At 47.0% G+C, this 17,639-nt stretch overlaps 1 protein-coding gene across 1 annotated transcript in view; it reads left to right on the forward strand.

Annotated features, from left to right (window-relative positions):
- Nucleotides 1-17,639, forward strand: part of MRPL21 (mitochondrial ribosomal protein L21) — a 113,546-nt gene that overhangs the window by 86,717 nt on the left and 9,190 nt on the right. The window contains exon 6 of the mRNA XM_030199510.1: nucleotides 5,899-6,002. Coding sequence (XP_030055370.1) covers nucleotides 5,899-6,002 — 104 coding nt within the window. The remainder of the gene's footprint in view (nucleotides 1-5,898; nucleotides 6,003-17,639) is intronic.

Consider the following 17,639-nt stretch of genomic DNA (forward strand, 5'->3'; position numbering starts at 1 on the left):
CATGTAATATTGAGAATTTGTTTATATAATCTGTAAGTTGTTTGGTTACTATCAGTTTGACTACCAGCGGGATAGATGCTACTGGGCGGTAGTTAGTGATTTCATTTGTATTTTTCTTGATATCTTTTGGTATCGAGGTGAGTAGGATATTGCCATTTTCCTTATGGAAGAGACCTTGCTGAAGCATGTAATTTAAGTGGGATGTAAGGTCTGTTATGAAGCGGTCAGAGGCGGATTTCATTAGATAGCTGGGGCAGGTATCTAGTTTACAGTGCGTGTTGGAGAACTTGCTAATCGCCTGGGTAACTATTTTGACGGTAAGGAGGGCGACGATTGACCATGTTCGGTCAGCCAGGTATTCTCCAAAGGTTGGGTCCAACTCATTAAGGAAGTTTTCGATGTCAATGTTGTCCTGAGGTAGTGTGTTACGTAGGTTTACAATTTTTTCATTGAAATACTTGGCAAGTTTATCTGCAAATGGGATGTCTGTATTCGTTGTAGTGACCAGGTTGGTGTCTAGGAGTTTGTTCACGAGTTGGTATTGTTTGTTCGTGTCTTTGTAACCTGTCCCTATTTTAGTTTTATAGTATCACTAGCCGTTAAGCCCGTAAAAACGGGCGAGATTTCCAGCTACCCTCCTCGCTGCCGCTCCCTCCCCCCTCCGTGCCGAGCCCCCTGCACTGACCTGACAGCGCCTCTCACCTCCGTGTGAAAGCACTGCTGGCAGCAGCAGATCGCTCTGCTGCTGCCTGCAGCGCTTCCACACGGAGGTGAAAGGCGCTGACAGGTCAGTGCAGGAGGCCTGATGCGGAGGATGGGGGGGAGGGTGGAGGTTGGTGCGCACGATGTTCGTTTCCAGGCGGCAGCGTCTGACAGTGACTCCGACTCTGTTTCCCTCTCTGTTCCGCCCTCTGACGTCATCACGTCTTGACGCGCGGGCGGAACAGAGAGGGAAGTCTCTACTGCGCATTTGCAGGTGAGTCGGTCACTTGCCGTTTATATGTTTGATCTTTTGGTCTGTCTTATTGCATATTTGTATTTGTTTCCATGCGTTGAGTGTAGGTTCATCTTTTGTTTTTTTCCATGCTCGTTTGTTTCCTGGATTGTGTTTTTAGCGTTTTCAGTTCATTGGTGAACCATGGTATTGAGTTATGCTTACGTGAGATTCTTGTTCGAAAGGTGGGCCATTAATGTATTATGGCAAAAAGGCCAAGGTGGAAGGATCACATAGCCATTGTTTGTAGCTCATGGTTTGCTGTCTTCATTCCTGAAATGTATCACTTCATTACCAAGGCATTGATCAGTGTCTGTCTTACCTCTTTCCATTTGTTTGAATTTTGCTGCTACAGTACTTCTCAGTAGACCAAAGGAGGTCCTATGCAGGGAATGAACCTGATTCTCTCATTATGATCGTGTATAGTCAGGGCCACTGAAGGATACTTGTTCCTGTCAACAGCCTGTTACCTAGGTCCCTGCTGCTCCCCAGCAAAAGCAAGGGACGGGCTTTTGACTGCATACATGAGAGCATAGCCGCAATAAAAATGTCCATGCCGGACGACTTGCCGGTTGGTGGGAGGTTAATGTTTTTTCACCAAAGGTGATCTCTCATAACCTCCGACTGGTGGGTTCTTCAAATAGTCTGGTTAGGATACACCCTCAATCTGCTTTCCAAGCCTCCAAATTGCCCACAGAGAGCTCATTCATTCAGCTCTCAGCACAAACAGGAACTCTCCACCCTTCTAAAGGCCCATGCGATCGAACCCGTTCCACCAGGGGAAGAAGGGCTGGGATTCTATTCCAGGTACTTCCTTGTGCAGAAGAAAACAGGGGGGATGCGTCCCATCCTAGACCTAAGGGCCCTGAACAAATCCCTGATCAGAGAAAAGTTCAGGATGATTGCCCTAGGCACTCTTCTCCCCATGATTCAGGAAAACAATTGGCTATGCTCTCTGGATTTGAAGGACGCTTATACACGTATTCTAATACTTCTAGCTCAAAGGAAGTATCTTCGATTTCAGCTGGGAACGCAGCACTTTCAGTACCGTGTACTGCCCTTTGGCCTCGCATCAGCTCCCAGAGTATTTACAAAATGCCTAGCAGTAGTTGCAGCATTGCTATACATGCTGGGAGTGCATGTGTTCCCTTATCTCGACGATTGGCTGGTGAAGAGCACTTTGGAGGACGGTGCGCGGGAGTCCATGCGGATGACTATTCAGGTGCTAGAACTTCTAGGTTTTGTAATAAATTACCCCAAGTCCCATCTCACTCCTGTTCAAAAATTGGACTTCATTGGAACATTGCTCGACACGGGAACAGTTCGAGCCTATCTTCCAGAGGCACGAGCAGCCAACCTTCTGTCCCTGGTGTCCACAGTTCGAGCGTCTCAGCAAGTCACAGCTCGGCAGATTTTGATACTCTTGGGGCACATGGCCTCCACAGTTCATGTTACACCCATGACATGTCTGCATATGAGATCTGCTCAGTGGACTCGTGGTGTCAAGCCATGGGGAATTTGGAGGATGTGATCCAACTGTCCACTGATTTTCAAAATTCTCTTCAGTGGTGGACAGTCCGGTCCAATTTGACCATTGGACGACCATTCCAAATTCCTCAGCCACAAAAAGTGCTGATGACGGATGCATCCCTCCTAGGGTGGGGAGCTCATGTAGATGGGCTTCACAGTCAAGGAGCCTGGTCCTTCCGGGTAGCAGGTCTTCAGATTAACCTCCTGGAACTACAAGTGATCTGGAACGCTCTGAAGGCTTTCAGAGATCGGCTGTCCAACCAAATCATCTTGATTCAAACAGACAATCAGGTTGCGATGTACTACACCAACAATCATGGGTGCAGTGGATCTCGCCCTCTGTGTCAGGAAGCGGTACAGATGTGGTTTTGGGCACGCCGTCAGGGCATGTATCTCCAAGCCACTTACCTGGCGGATGTAAACAACAGTGTGGCCAACAGGCAGAGCAGGGTAATGCAACCTCACAAGCGGTCATAGATCCCCTTCCTTGTGCTACACAGACCCTGCTTGATTACCTTCTACACTTATCAGAGTCTGGTCTCAAGACCAGCTCCATAAGGGTTCACCTCATTGCAATCAGTGCTTGTCAGCTTGTAGAAGGTAAGCCCATCTCTGGACAGCCTCTAATTGTTCGCTTCATGAGAGGTTTGCTTTTGAGCCACTGAGTTCCTGCCATCTGAAGTACTTGACCTGGAAGGTCATTTTTTTGGTGGCTGTTACTTCAGCTCGTAGAGTCAGTGAGCTTCAGTCCTTAGTAGTGGTTGCACCTTATACTAAGTTTCATCACTACAGAGTAGTGCTCTGCACGCACCCTAAGTTCCTGCCGAAGGTGGTGTCGGAGTTCCATCTGAACCAGTCGATTGTTTTGCCAACATTTTTCCCCCCATCCTCATGCCCACCCTGTCGAAAGCAGCTTGCACATCTTGAACTGCAGGAGAACGTAGGGCTTTTACGTCCAGCGGACAAAGCCCTTCAGATAGTCCGCCCAGTTGTTTGTTTCTTTTGATCCTAACAGGAGGGGAGTCGCCATCATTAAACGCACTATTTCCAATTGGCTGTCAGATTGCATTTCCTTCACTTGTGCCCAAGCTGGGCTGACTCTAGCGGGTTATGTTACGGCTCATAATGTCAGATCCATGGCTGCGTCGGAGGCTCACTTAAAGTCAGCCTCCATTGAAGAGATTTGCAAGACTACAACGTGGTCTTCAGTCCACACATTCACGTCTCATTACTGCCTTGAGCAGGCTACGTACCACGACAGTCGGTTTGGGCAGTCAGTGTTGCAGAAGCTCTTTGGAGTTTAGAATCTAACTCCACTCTCCTAGGCGCATTTTGTTCTGTTCCAGACTGCACTCTTAGCAAGCTTGTATATAGTTTCAAGTTAATCTACGTTATGTCCATGCCGTTGCGAGGCCCAATTGACCACTGTTTGTTGTTTTGGGTGAGCCTGGATGCTAGGGATATCCCACTTATGAAAATGATTCAGCCTGCTTGTCCTCAGAGAAAGCGAAGATACTTAACCTGTAGCAGGTATTCTCCGAGGACAGCAGGCTGATCATTCTCACAATCCCGCCCACCTCTCCTTGGAGTTGTCTTTTCTTTCATTAATGCTTTTGTATAAAACTGAGGAGCGCAGTTGTGCGACGGGTGGGAAGGCAGTCTGCACATGCACAATGCGGTGCTTCGCATGCACCAGAGGGATCTGGCTAACTTTTTTTCATTTTGCTATTCAAATTGCCGGTTCCCGGGCTGACGCGAATCGTCGATCCACTTGTGAGAATGATCAGCTTCTGTCTTCTGAGAATACCTGCTACAGGTAAGTATCTTCGCTTTCTCCTTGGCCATTAAATCAGCCATACTATCTGATGATCACTGGTGTTCAGGTAGGATTCTACTTGGACATTTCAAATACTATCATTTGTAAATACCAGGTCAAAGATAGTCCCTTCCCTTGTGGATTCCTTCACTGTTTGTCTGAGCAAAGCTCCTTGAAGAATGTCCACATTGTCTCTACTTATCGATTCTGTAGTGGCATGTTCCACTCCACATTTGGCAAGGTAAATTATCCTCTCATCACAACTTTGCAGTTCATTCCCACATTTTGGATGTCTTTGGTCAGTCTCTGTGTAGTTCCTTTGAGTCAGAGATCTTGTAAACTGCTTTGATGTAGATGGGAGTGCCACCAATTTTTTCTATGATGGCCCTCAGCACTTCCACATTGATCTTATTTCTGGGTTAAGCAACATAAAATGTATTGTACTGTTCTGGGATCTTGCCAGGTACTTGTGACCTGGATTGACCTTTGAATATCAGCCTCTATGTTTCATTTCTTCTCTTCCTCTTTGTCTCCTAAGAGTAGAAATTGCAACTAATTAGAGTTCAGTTATGTCTAAGAAGTTTTCTATCACTTTTTTTTAAAATCAGATTGTAAGTAGAGCAGGGTTTTCAGTGACAGTATTTGTTGCAGAAGTGCTCTGTTCATTTGTCTCACCTCATTCTTTCCAAATGCACTGTTTTCAAGGACCAGACTTAGGAAGATTTTTTTTGTGTGTGTGTGGGGGGGGGGGGGGGGAAGGGGGTGATGAGGAGAGGAAACTCCTAGCTATGAATGACTGCTTCTAGCACCAGGATCCCAGCCCTAATTCTGACAGCTGAAAGCAGCAGAATGAAGTTGTATTTATATGTGCACAGTTTTCATATAACCATTAGAGCAGTGGAATGAAAACTGGGATAAGCCAGGGTTTACCTTTTGTTTCTCCTACTAGTGGTGTTTATGACTCTGGGCAAGTTGCTTCATCCCTGGTGCAGACTTATATTGTAAACCCTTTGGAGCAGAGAAATTTGTACCAGAAATGTAGGTGCCTTAGCTCAGGTTTAGTAATTAAATCAGTGGTTATCTTTGTGCTTCATTAGATTTGTTTTGATCTTGGATTTCATGGGATCCCTTTCATTTGTGTGCTGCCTACTTTCAACCTAACAAGCTTTAACATATTTATTTTGTTATTTGGATTTAGCTCACACCTTTTCACTAGTTTTCAAAAGTATAAGAGATTGTGATAAAACTGAATTTTGGAAACAGCTTACAAAGTATTCAATTGTGATGGTTCATGTGGTTTATGTTTCAACAGTTACATCGCATAAAATGATACCAACATATTCAACACAAAGCAGTCCGAACTTACTGCCTTCAACTTATTTCTTATTCCCTTACCCACCCCCTCCCCTTTTAGCCCTATGTTCTCCTCCCTTCCCCCCCCCCCCCCCCCCCCATTGCAATCCTAAACCCTCCCCCCCGGTTCATGTGGTTTAAAGAATGGCTAGTTTGTCCAACCAATCAGCAATATTCTCACATCATTTATGTTCACTTTTTTCAGGCTTGACCTTGTACGAATAGAAGCCACAATTATTGAAAAGACTGACTCTTCTCCAAAAATTTGGATGAAGTTCTGGAGAAGGCACAGATACAGACGGCAAAAAAGTATGCAAAATAAGATTCCATTTTATATATCTGTTTTAATGGGCTTTGCGGCTGACATTCGAAAATAGCATTTCAAAGAAACTTGCAAAATCATCACATTAAAATTACAATTTCCTTGTCACAAACAGCAGATGAATCCAGGAACTGGTGGGTTGTGTCCATCTACCAACAGGTGGAGATAGAGATAATAGAACTCTTGGGAGTAAAGCAGACGGCCGGCCCCTCTATCAGTTAGTATATCTCTATCACCAGCAGGTGCACAACTTCTCTCCAGCTCCTGGATTCAAGGCCATTGAGAGTGCGCCTAGGCCGCTGGCCAGTTGAGCTGGGAGGGGGTGTCTGACTGAGGGTGTCAGCTTTAGGGGCATACCTTACTGCAAGGTCCCAGCCTCACCCTTTGCTCTCTGCTGACAGGCATCAATTCTCTCTGGTTTTGCACTCTCCTTCCCTTCTCACTAAAAAAAAACAAAAACGAGAACCATAGAATTTATTTAAAAAAAAAAAAAGAGTTTTCTTGAGAGCTGAGGAGAATTGTTTCTGTTTGCCTGACTTCTGCTGCTGTCTGAGCCAGAGCAGTTTCCCTTGGCTCCGGCTGCCCGATTCTTCTCTGCAGGGGGGATCAGCTGGTAAGTGCTGGCTTCAGGTTTCTTTCCTCGGAGCGGCATGGCGGCAGAAACGGTGAAACGCTGTTCCTGCTGTGGGAAGCGGAGTTCGGCAGCGGGAATTTGCAGCACTGAGGTAACTGGGGCAGAGGGCTCTTCCTCTAGCGGGGAGACGGCATTTTCCTGCGCGGCTTTTGTTTGGGGAAATCTTGCCTGACCAATTTACTTCAATTCTTTGAAGGAGTAAACAAACATGTGGACAAAGGAGAGCCGGTTGATATTGTGTATCTGGATTTTCAAAAGGCATTTGACAAGGTACCTCATGAAAGGCTACAGAGGAAATTGGAGGGTCATGGGATAGGAGGAAAAGTCCTATTGTGGATTAAAAACTGGTTGATGGATAGGAAACAGAGAGAGGGGTTAAATGGGCAGTATTCACAATGGAGAAGAGTAGTTAGTGGGGTTCCTCAGGGGTCAGTGCTAGGACCGCTGCTTTTTAATATGTTTATAAATGATTTAGAAATGGGAGTATAATTAAATTTGCTGATGACACAAAGTTATTCAAAGTCGTTAACTCGTGACAGGATTGTAAAAAATTACAGAAGGACCTTACGAGACTGGGAGACTGGGCGGCTAGATGGCAGATGGCAAGGTGATGCATGTGGGGAAAAAAGAACCTGAATTATAACTACGTCATGCAAGGTTCCACGTTAGGAGTTATGGACCAAGAAAGGGATCTGGGTGTCGTCGTCGATAATACACTGAAACCTTCTGCTCAGTATGCTGCTGCGGCTCGGAAAGCGAATATAATGTTGGGTATTATTAGGAAAGGTATGGAAAACAGGTGTGAGGATGTTATAGTGCCGTTATATCATTCCATGGTGCGACCGCACCTTGAGTATTGTGTTCCATTCTGGTCGCCGCATCTCAAGAAAGATATAGTAGAGTTGGAAAAGGTGCAGCAAAGGGCGACTAAAATGATAGTGGGGATGGGACGACTTCCCTATGAAGAAAGACTAAGGAGGCTAGGGCTTTTCAGCTTGGAGAAGAGAAGGCTGAGGGGAGACATGATAGAGGTGTAGAGGTATATAAAATAATGAGTGGAGTGGAACAGGTGGATGTGAAGCGTCTATTCACGCTTTCCAAAAATACTAGGACTGGGGGGCATGCGATGAAACTACAGTATAGTAAATTTAAAACAAATCGGAGAAACTTTTTCTTCACCCAATGCATAATTAAACTCTGGAATTCGTTGCCGGAGAAAGTGGTGAAGGCGGTTAGCTTGGCAGAGTTTAAAAAGGGGTTAGACGGTTTCCTAAAGGACAAGTCCTTAAACCACTACTAAATGGACTTGGGAAAAATCCACAATTTCAGGAAGAACATGTATAGAATGTTTGTACGTTTGGGAAGCTTGCCAGGTGCCCTTGGCCTGGATTGGCCGCTGTCTTGGACAGGATGCTGGGCTCAATGAACCCTTGGTCTTTTCCCAGTGTGGCATTTTTTATGTACCGTGGTACGCAGACCTGGTTCGCTTACTAGACGACACTCCACTGCACCAGGGCCCTGTTCAGATGGAAAATCCCTCCCGCTTTGGTCTTACGGCCTGGCTATTGAAAGGAACCGATTGAGGAATAGAGGTTTTTTGGAACCTGTGATTACGACACTTCTGCAAGCACGGAAGAGGTCCACTTTGTACGCTTATGCTCGGGTATGGAAACTCTTTTCTTCGTGGTATGAGCGGAAGACCAGTTCTCCTTTTCTGGCGTTGGTTGCAGTGCTATTGGATTTCCTCCAGGAGGGCCTTTCTAAGGGTCTCGCGTATAACTCTCTGTGAGTGCAAATAGCAGCTTTAGCTTGCTTTCGAGGTCGAGTAGCCGGATTCTCCTTAGCAGCTCACCCTGATGTTTTTTACAAGTACATCTACGTCCGCCTCTTCGGCGGCCTTGTCCTTCTTGGCGGCTAAACCTGGTGCTCAGGGCATTGCAGGCATCTCCCTTTGAGCCTTTGCAAAAGAATTTCTCACAATTCCTGATTGTTATACCATGATTTTGTTTTATTAATTTCATATTTTTTTTTTTGTTACATTTGTACCCCGCACTTTCCCACTCATGGCAGGCTCTATGCGGCAGGCAATGGAGGGTTAAGTGACTTGCCCAGAGTCACAAGGAGCTGCCTGTGCCGGGAATTGAACTCAGTTCCTCAGTTCCCCAGGACCAAAGTCCACCACCCTAACCACTAGGCCACTCTTTGACAATAAATGTCTATCGTCTAGCATCTTTCCACTATTCAAAATGTATTGTAAGCCACATTGAGCCTGCAAAGAGGTGGGATAATGTGGGATACAAATGCAATAAATGAATAAATAAATAATAAAACGGATAAGGACCTTACGCGTAAGGCTGTCTTTTTGGTGGCGATTTCCTCAGCTCGGTGTATTTCCGAACTGCAGGCCTTATCTTGTAGAGAACCTTTTTTGCAGTTTTCAGATTCGGGAGTCTTGATTTGGACGGTTCCTTCTTTTCTTCCAAAGGAAGTTTCAGAGTTCCATCTCAATCAGACTCTGTTTCTCCCTTCATTTAGGAAGGAGGATTTTCCGGCGGAGTTTGCATGCCTTCGGCTGTTGGATGTCCAAAGGGTGCTTTTGCGTTACCTTCAGGTTACCAATGAATTTCAAAGATCGGACCACCTTTTTTTCCTTTCGGGGCTGCGAAAAGGTGAGGCGGCCTCCAAAGCCTCGATAGCGCGTTGGATTAAGAAGGCCATTGCGTCAGCATATCTGTCACAAGGTCGATAGCCATCTTTGGCTCTACGAGCTCATTCTACTAGAGCGCAGGCGGCATCCTGGGCGGAATTATAGCAGCGAAAGGGAACAAAGTACAAAGAAAAGTCCAAATAGCAAAAGAAAAAGTACCAGGAGCCTTCAAAAAAGGTACATAAGACCTTTAATCATATGCGTTAGTTAAACAGTCTTCCAGGAGCCTTCAAAAAAGGGACATAAGACCTTTAATCATATGCGTTGGTTAAACAATCTTTGGGTGGACCTGGTTGGATGTCGCCTCCACGGAAGATGCGCAGTTTGGGGCTCAGGTTTTGGCGTGGGGGATGTCGGCTTCCCGCCCTTCTTAGGGTAGGCTTTGGTACATCCCACCAGTTCCTGGATTCATCTGCTGGTTGTGACAAGGAAGGTAAAATTAGGCCTTACCATTTGTAACACAAATAAAACTCATTATCAAGAACATATCCACAAACTTACAAAAGGCAAACACCAGAAAATAACCAATACTAGTCAGCAAAACAATATGGCTCAAACATACAGAGACATCTTCAGTCTCTCCTCAGTCTTCCCTTGCCCAAATACAACTCCTGGCAGAGTCGTCGAGGGTGAGCCAGGTTTCAGTTAGGGCGAGCAGTTGAAGGGAACGGGAGATGAAAAGATCATGGGTGAAGGAAAGTTTGTTGCAGACCGAGCGGGCATTCCACAGGGCACACGAGAAGGGGAGGGAAGAGGGGGGGAGGAGGAGAATAGAGATGAGATTGGAGACATCCCGGAATCGTTTGCATGGATAGGACGAGGACAGGTGTGGGGGACCTGGATTGGGATTGATGTCTCCCGTGGATAGAAGGAGCAAAAGAGTGTGGAGGAGGTAGGGCGACGAAGGCGGGATGCGCTAAGGAGGATGGGTTAATTGCAGGAAGGAAGTGTTGAAGGTTGAGAGCTAGGAAGGAGATGGGGGATAGGAGAAATGGTGAGGTGATGAGGGACAGGGGTGGGTAGGGTATTGTAGTAGTGAGCAGGACGGGAGAAGACATAGATGGGCAGTGAGTTTCTGTGGTGGACAGCGGTAGGGGAAGGGGGAAAAGATTAGGAAGAGATAGGGCAAGGAAAAGAATGTGTATAGGGGCCATGAGTAGTGACTGAGGTGTTTACGGGTGCATGTGCAGTGACTGAGGTGTTAAGCAACAGATAGAGCAAGACTGGAGGCTTAAAACTGGAACAGCAGGTAATAACTTAGAACGGGAGGGCTGGCGGGTAGGCAGGACAGCAGGCAACAACTTGGAACAGAAGGGCTGGCGGGTAGGCAGATGGTTTGACAGGCAGATTGGCAGGTGGGGAGGTAGGTAGAAGGGCTTGCAGATTGGCAGGTGGGGAGGTAGGTAGAAGGGCTGGCAGGCGGGTAGGTAGGTTGATGGGTGGGTAAGCAGGCAGGCAGGTTGATGGGTGAGCTGGCAGGCAAATACATTGATGAGCTGGCAAGCCGACAGCCGGGGAGGCAGGTAGACTGGGGCTGACAAGCAGGCAAGTTGATGAGCTGACAAGCAGGCAGGTTGGTTGATGGGCTATAGCAGGCAGGCAGGCAGGTTGGTTGATGGGCTAGCAGGCAGGCAGGTAGGCTGGGGCTGATGCGATGTGACTGGAACAAGCTGGAGCAGAGGAGAGCTAAGCATTGGAGATCTCAGCGGCAGAACTGGAACAAGCTGGAATAAATTGGAGCAGAAGAGGGCGGAGCAGCAGGCAACTGGAACAAGCTGGAACAGACGGATTGGAACAAGCTGGATCAGGCGGGCTGGAACAAGCTGGAGCAGAGGAGTGCTGAGCGGCAGGACTGGAACAAGCTGGAGCAAGCTGGGTCAGGCGGACTGGGACAAGTTGTAGCAGATGGACTGGAACAGGCTGGAGCAGAGGGGAGCAGAACAACAGCAGCAGGACTGGAGCAAGCTGGAACAGGCAGGATCAGGCGGACTGGAACATGCTGGAGCAGATGTATTGGAACAGGCTGGAGCAGAGGAGAGCTGAGCAGCCGGAATGGAGCAAGCTGGAACAAACTGGATCAGGCGGACTGGAACAAGCTGGGGGAGATGAACTGGAACAAGCTAGAGCAGAGGAGAGCTGAGCAAGCTGGGGGAGATGGACTGGAACAAGCTGGATCAGGCGGACTGGAACAAGCTGGAGCAGATGGGCTGGAACAAGCTGGATCAGGCGGACTAGAACGAGCTGAGCAGATGGACTGGAACCAGCTGGAGCAGAGGAGAGCCGGGCAGTAGGACCGGAACAAGCTGGAAACCTGGCTGGGACAGGCTGGAGCCGAAGAGAGCGGAGCAACCGGACTGGAACACGCTGGGCAAGATGGATTGGATCAGGGATGTGGTAGTAGAAGCTTTTTCTGCCAGAGGCTCATTAGGTCCATTAGGAGCAGGGATGTGGTAGTAAAATCCTCTTCTGCCAGAAGTTCATTAGGTCCAGTTCAGGCACAGACAGCGAAGTTGCGAGGTCCTCGTATCAGCCCTCCTGGCCTGTCTCTCCTTGGGACGTTGCTGCAGCGTGGTTGGACACGGTCGGACGAGGTGTTCTGTATCACCCAGGTCACGTCGCCTTCGACACCGGAGTCCAGGGCATCTGCATCGACCTTCCGCTAGTGCTGTGTCGGGCGGGGCGCTCTCGAATCGTTGGTCGGGGCAACCTTCTCGTCAGCAGCGTGATCAGCTACGTGGTTGGGTCCACTGAATGGCCTCGTGGCCAGGCCTGGTCAGCAAATGGCACCGAGCTCGGACTTCGGTGTTGCCGAAGGCACAGAGTGTTGTTATGGCTGACCTCCGCTGCCAATTTGTTTCCGTTTCTCGGTTTGCTCTCACGGGTCTCTCCTCGCGTCCTCCACAGTGTGTCCCGGATCCGTGGCCAGTGAATCCGCGCCCGGGCCGTTCCGGCCAGGGAGTGCGGCGGCAATGCATGGAACTTCGGGGCTCGGTCAGTGCGGTGACTACAAGCAAGGTTGTTGCTTGCCTGACCCTTCTCGTAAAGGATCCCATGCCCGGGGATTGTCTGGAGGGTTCGGGCTACGGCAGAGAGGCAGTAGGAGCACGGGGACGACCGGTTATCGATTGTGCCCAACAGAGCTCCTCACAGTGCATCCTCTCAGTCGGCCATCTTGTGGTTATTCGATTTTATGTTCTATAACAAGACTTGAAGTGAAATGGTATAGCAAAGGAAACTAAAATTCCTACTCTGGTAATTATTCTATTATTTCATGAGCTGCTTAAAAATAGGTCAATATTTAAATACTGCTGTTGGCACTGAATATGGCCATTAATCCAGATAACGACTGCAGTTGCCACTCTACCTACACATTCAGCAGCAATATTCAGATAATGGTCGGTGTTGAATATTTGGGTATATATTTAAATGCCACAGCTGCGCCAACAGCAGTATTTAAATATTGAGTTATTTTTAAGCAGCTCATGAAATAATAGAATAATTACCAGAGTAGGAATTTTAGTTTCCTTTGCTATACCATTTCACTTCAAGGCTTGTTATAGAATATAAAATTGGTTGATATGTATTTCTTAAGGAAACATTGAAAAAAATCATGCAATGCTGGCCTTTTATATATATTGTATCACTGAGGCATTCTATAAAAGTATATGAATGTTATAAGAAGATATTGACTGCTGAAGAATTTTTTCAATAACATTGAAGTGTATAGTTGGTGAAGAAATACAATATATATACTGTTGACTGGACACTGGCAATTGTGAGGGATATATCTTGACCAGTCTAATTGTTATTTGAAGCGGCCAATTATTGAGTGTGGGCCTTTTATATATGCCACAAATCAAAACCAAGTTCAGTAATAGTCCCCCTCGTGCTGTAAGTTGGTGCTTAATATTAGCCACCAAGTGAGCATGTTTGAGGTAGAATAATGGCAGTTACGCATGTGAGAGGTGACTATAATTTACATCTGTTTATGTACATGCTATGTGCTAAGTGTCTTTGGCACGTGTGTTATAGAATAGCACATAAATGTGAGAGCAGAGTATGGTTAGGCTATGGGCGTGTCACTAAACAGCATATGCCACTTACAGAATACTGTACATTGTATGCATTGTATAACGCACTTAGGCCTGCCAATTTTGGCCAGCTAAGGAAGGAAGGGGGTAGGAAAACAAAGTTACTGTGGACTTAATATCTATCACGTGTTTGCATCACGCTCCTTTCTGGATAATAATCAAGGATTTGCAGAAGAGGGTAATAAATTTTGGAAGTAGAATGATAGCAATCTAACAGATGAAACAATTGTGCAAGCCCAAGAAAAGCTGTATAGTGTGGGGGGAGTCTCAGAAACAGTGGTCTTGGATGCCTTTCATACTGTTATTGGGAGACAAATGATTTCTCATCTGGCATAGAAAATGGCTAAAGCATCCATGTATGGTTTTATTTTTAACATAAATGGTTCGATATTCAATGGGATTTAAATGGGCAGGACAGGTTCCTGTCTGGTTAAATTGCTTGTGTTCTGCTACTGCTGATATTCAGGGGTACTTAACCTGGTAGTGCTGCTGAGTGGAGGAGTGGTCTAGTGGTTAGGGTGGTGGACTTTGGTCCTGGGGAACTGAGGAACTGAGTTCGATTCCCACTTCAGGCACAGGCAGCTCCTTGTGACTCTGGGCAAGTCATTTAACCCTCCATTGCCCCATGTAAGCCGCATTGAGCCTGCCATGAGTGGGAAAGCGCGGGGTACAAATGTAACAAAAAAAAAAATATCACACTGACCACTCTCACGTTCTTCAGGTCCGGAAGCGGAGTGTGCAACGAACTGGCAAGTCGGGCACTACTATCCAGTAGTGTCTGGATAGCTAACTGGGCAGAAAGAATCACATAAAAATCTCTTCCCCCGTATCCTCACCACTCTTAAAACTCTACCCACAGATAAAATTGTTAGACCTTTATGTTCCCTTAATACTGTTTTATCGCCCCTCAACTCCCCATTGTTTTATTCCATTGTTCTATTCCCAAATGATATCTGACTTTACTCTGTCTTCCCACAACTCTTCACAATGTAACCCATAAGCGTACTGTAACAAATTGTATTTCCATCACTCATAATGTATTGTAAGCCACACTGAGCCCGCAAATAGGTGGGAAAATGTGGGATACAAATGCAAATAAATAAATAAAATATCTTTTCACAGTTAGCTTTCTAGGTAGTGGCCTAAACAGTCCTGTGCCCCCCCCCCCCCCCCCCCCAAAAAAAAAAAAACAGCCTACCTTTATAATCCTGTTGGCCAAGGTACAAAGAGCAGAAGTAATTCCAGTTTCAAGAGTTCACAACAGCTATTTTAAATCCTGAGCCACAATGGGCAGGAGCAAGTGGGAATCGCTCCTGCACTTTGTACCCCAGACCACCAGGAATTGTATAGGTAGGCCCAGAGGGGCGACCAGTGGCTTTTTAAGGGGGGGGAGGGTGCCTCCTACCTAGTCAAGCCTGGATATTCAGTGCTAGTGCCCCCTAGGCATTGAATATCCTAGTCTAACTTAGCCGGTGATGATGTGTTTAAAAGAATCACTCATCAGCGCTGGCTGAATATTGACTGGAATACATTTTTATCACAAGCCATCTTTTCCATTGCCAGGATATTGCAAGAGCCTCACATATCCCTCCTCCATACTGATAACTGCAGTTCTACATGGATGAGAATAACATAATCAGCCACAGCACAATAGCATTAGCTTGGATCTTTCTCTCTCTCTCTCTCTCCCCCCCCCCCCCCCCCCCCAAGAAAAAACCTACAGAACGTATGTGTGGGAGTTCATGTGTATCAGTGGCTCCTTCTTTTGTTTTTTATCTGCTCAGCAGGATATGAATTCTGCACTTCCATCATTTCCAGTAATAGAAAAAAAAAACTAATTACATACTGTAAAGAAATAAAATAAAATGTTGAAATTCTGGGTTACACATGAGAGAGAGATTACTGTTTCTGCAGACATCTAGTGCAGTAGCATACTTCAAAGGCCAACCTCAGGAAGCAAAGGTCACCTTGCCAAGTCCTCCCCTTCCCAGGGAAGCAGTGGCATGACAGATCCCGTTACATACTGAGTCACTCACATTGAGAAAAGAGTTTCTGCTTTCAGCAGCAGGCTTCTGATGAGCTTACCTTACTGATCTCAGAGGATGCATGGGGCAAGACCCTCATCAGGAGAGATCACCCCTCTCTGAGTTTGCTATACAAATCCTTGAACTCTGGCTTCTATTCAACAGCATGTGGCTCAGGTTCCTCAGTCCTTGCAAGCCCACATCCTAATATTGTGGACAGCAGATGCAGGATCCCAACATCACTGACAGTACTGACCCTTTGTGCTAGCTTTTCCGGTGACAGCAACTGAAACTTACTCACCTGCGCCCCCTGAAGCAGATGTTCCAGACCCCAAGCAGTGCTCAGCTGGCAGTGCAGATTCTCAGTGGCACAAGTATCATGGGGCCAGCTGACTTGCTCCTCATGCCGCACAGTGGACTGAGAACTGAGTAAACCTGGTTCAAATCCTGTGGCTGCTCCATGTGATATTAGGCAATCACTTAACCCCTTATTTCCTCAGGTACTAAATTAGATTGTCAGCCTTCCAGGGACAGGGAGATATCTACTGTACCTAAATGTAACTCACCTTGAGCTACAACAGAAAGACGTGAGCTGAATCCAGAATATCACTTTGTATTCATTCATACCATGTATTTGTTCAGACCGTAATCGGTAACACCGTTAACGGTTAAATGTAAGCCACATTCAGCCTTCAAAATGTGGGATACAAATGTAACAAATAATAATTGCCTGAATTCATGATACCTTTCCACTTTCCCCAAAACAAAGTGCAAGACTTAATATAAAGCACTACACTAAACACACTATTTGGAACATGCACATCCTTGCAGAAAAACATCGCAACTATTCCTGCTTTATAAGATCAGTTGCATTGCTGTACTATCCATCAAAGTTATCTGAGTTCATCACTTTTTTTTTTTTGTTGTTTATGCCATACTCCCTCACTCTGTCTGCTGGTAGGGTAAAAATGGATTCTCCAAGGACAAGCAGGCTGATATTCTCACGTGTGGGTGACATCACGTTGGCCCCGGAGGATTTTCAGCAAAAATCTCTAGAAGTCTCTTCTGGAGCGTTCCACCGCGCGTGGCATTTGTACTGCGCATGCTCGCACGTAGTTTCCCGCCCGTCGTGCAGTCACGCTCCTCAGTTCCTCCTTTTCCCCGTCTGAGGAGACACGGAGTTCTTTTGCGCTTCGCATTTCTTCTGGTTCCCGGAGACGAAGTTTCTTCTTTTTTCTCGGCCTTTCGGCTAAGTGCGAGTATATTCTGTTGTTATATATTTAAAAAAAAAAAAAAAGTTTCCTTCATTTTTTTGTTGCGACCGTTTTTAGGCCACTCGGTCGGGTTTTCTTCCCTTTTTTGTTGTGTCTATTTTCTGACACAATCACGTTTTTTGATTTTGCGGAGGCTATTTTCCCCGCAATGTCATCGAAGACGCCCAGCGGCTTCAAACCACGTACCCGCTGCAACCGGACCATCTTGGGCACTGATCCGCATGCCTGGTGCCTTCAGTGCCTTGGGCCCGACCATCGCCCGGAGACCTGTGTCTTCAGATGAAAAAGCGCACCCAGGTCTCGAGAGGAGCTCAGAGAGAAAAGCTTTTTGGGTCCGGTGCCTCGGCGTCGGCAGCGCCATCGGTACCGAAGTCAGCGGCATCAACGTCAAAGGTTGCATCGGCATCTGGAGACCGGGTAACGGCTGCCAAATGACCGATGCCTCCCGCTTTGCAGGCCCCCCCGGGACCGACCTGTATCGGACCCGGCCCTGAGGAGGCATGTGGATTCCATGTCCTCACCGGTACCGAAGGAGTCTCGATGACGGGCGTCGGGCGAAGGTCAAGAAGCACCTTCATTGTTCTCCTTCTCGACATGGTACCGGGAGCTCCGGGTTGTTGAAGCATTCGGCACTCGAGAAGTGTCGACGCCGAGAGGATCGCTCTCCCTCTGTGATGGCGGTGTCGTCTGGCAGCCCGGTACCGGCTCCCCAACTCCTACAGGTTCTGCCTCCGAAGCCCACACCGGCACCGCAGCCTTCCTCGACAGCTTCTCTTGATGAGCGCATCAAGGCTTTGTTTCCCCATTTTATGGAAGCAGTGCTGCACCAATTGAGTCCGGCACCGGAGGTACCTGCGGCGCCTAGCTTTTTGCCTGTGGTGAGGTCTCCTTCTC

This window comes from Microcaecilia unicolor, chromosome 4 (genome assembly GCF_901765095.1).
Source record: "Microcaecilia unicolor chromosome 4, aMicUni1.1, whole genome shotgun sequence".
Taxonomy (NCBI): domain Eukaryota; kingdom Metazoa; phylum Chordata; class Amphibia; order Gymnophiona; family Siphonopidae; genus Microcaecilia; species Microcaecilia unicolor.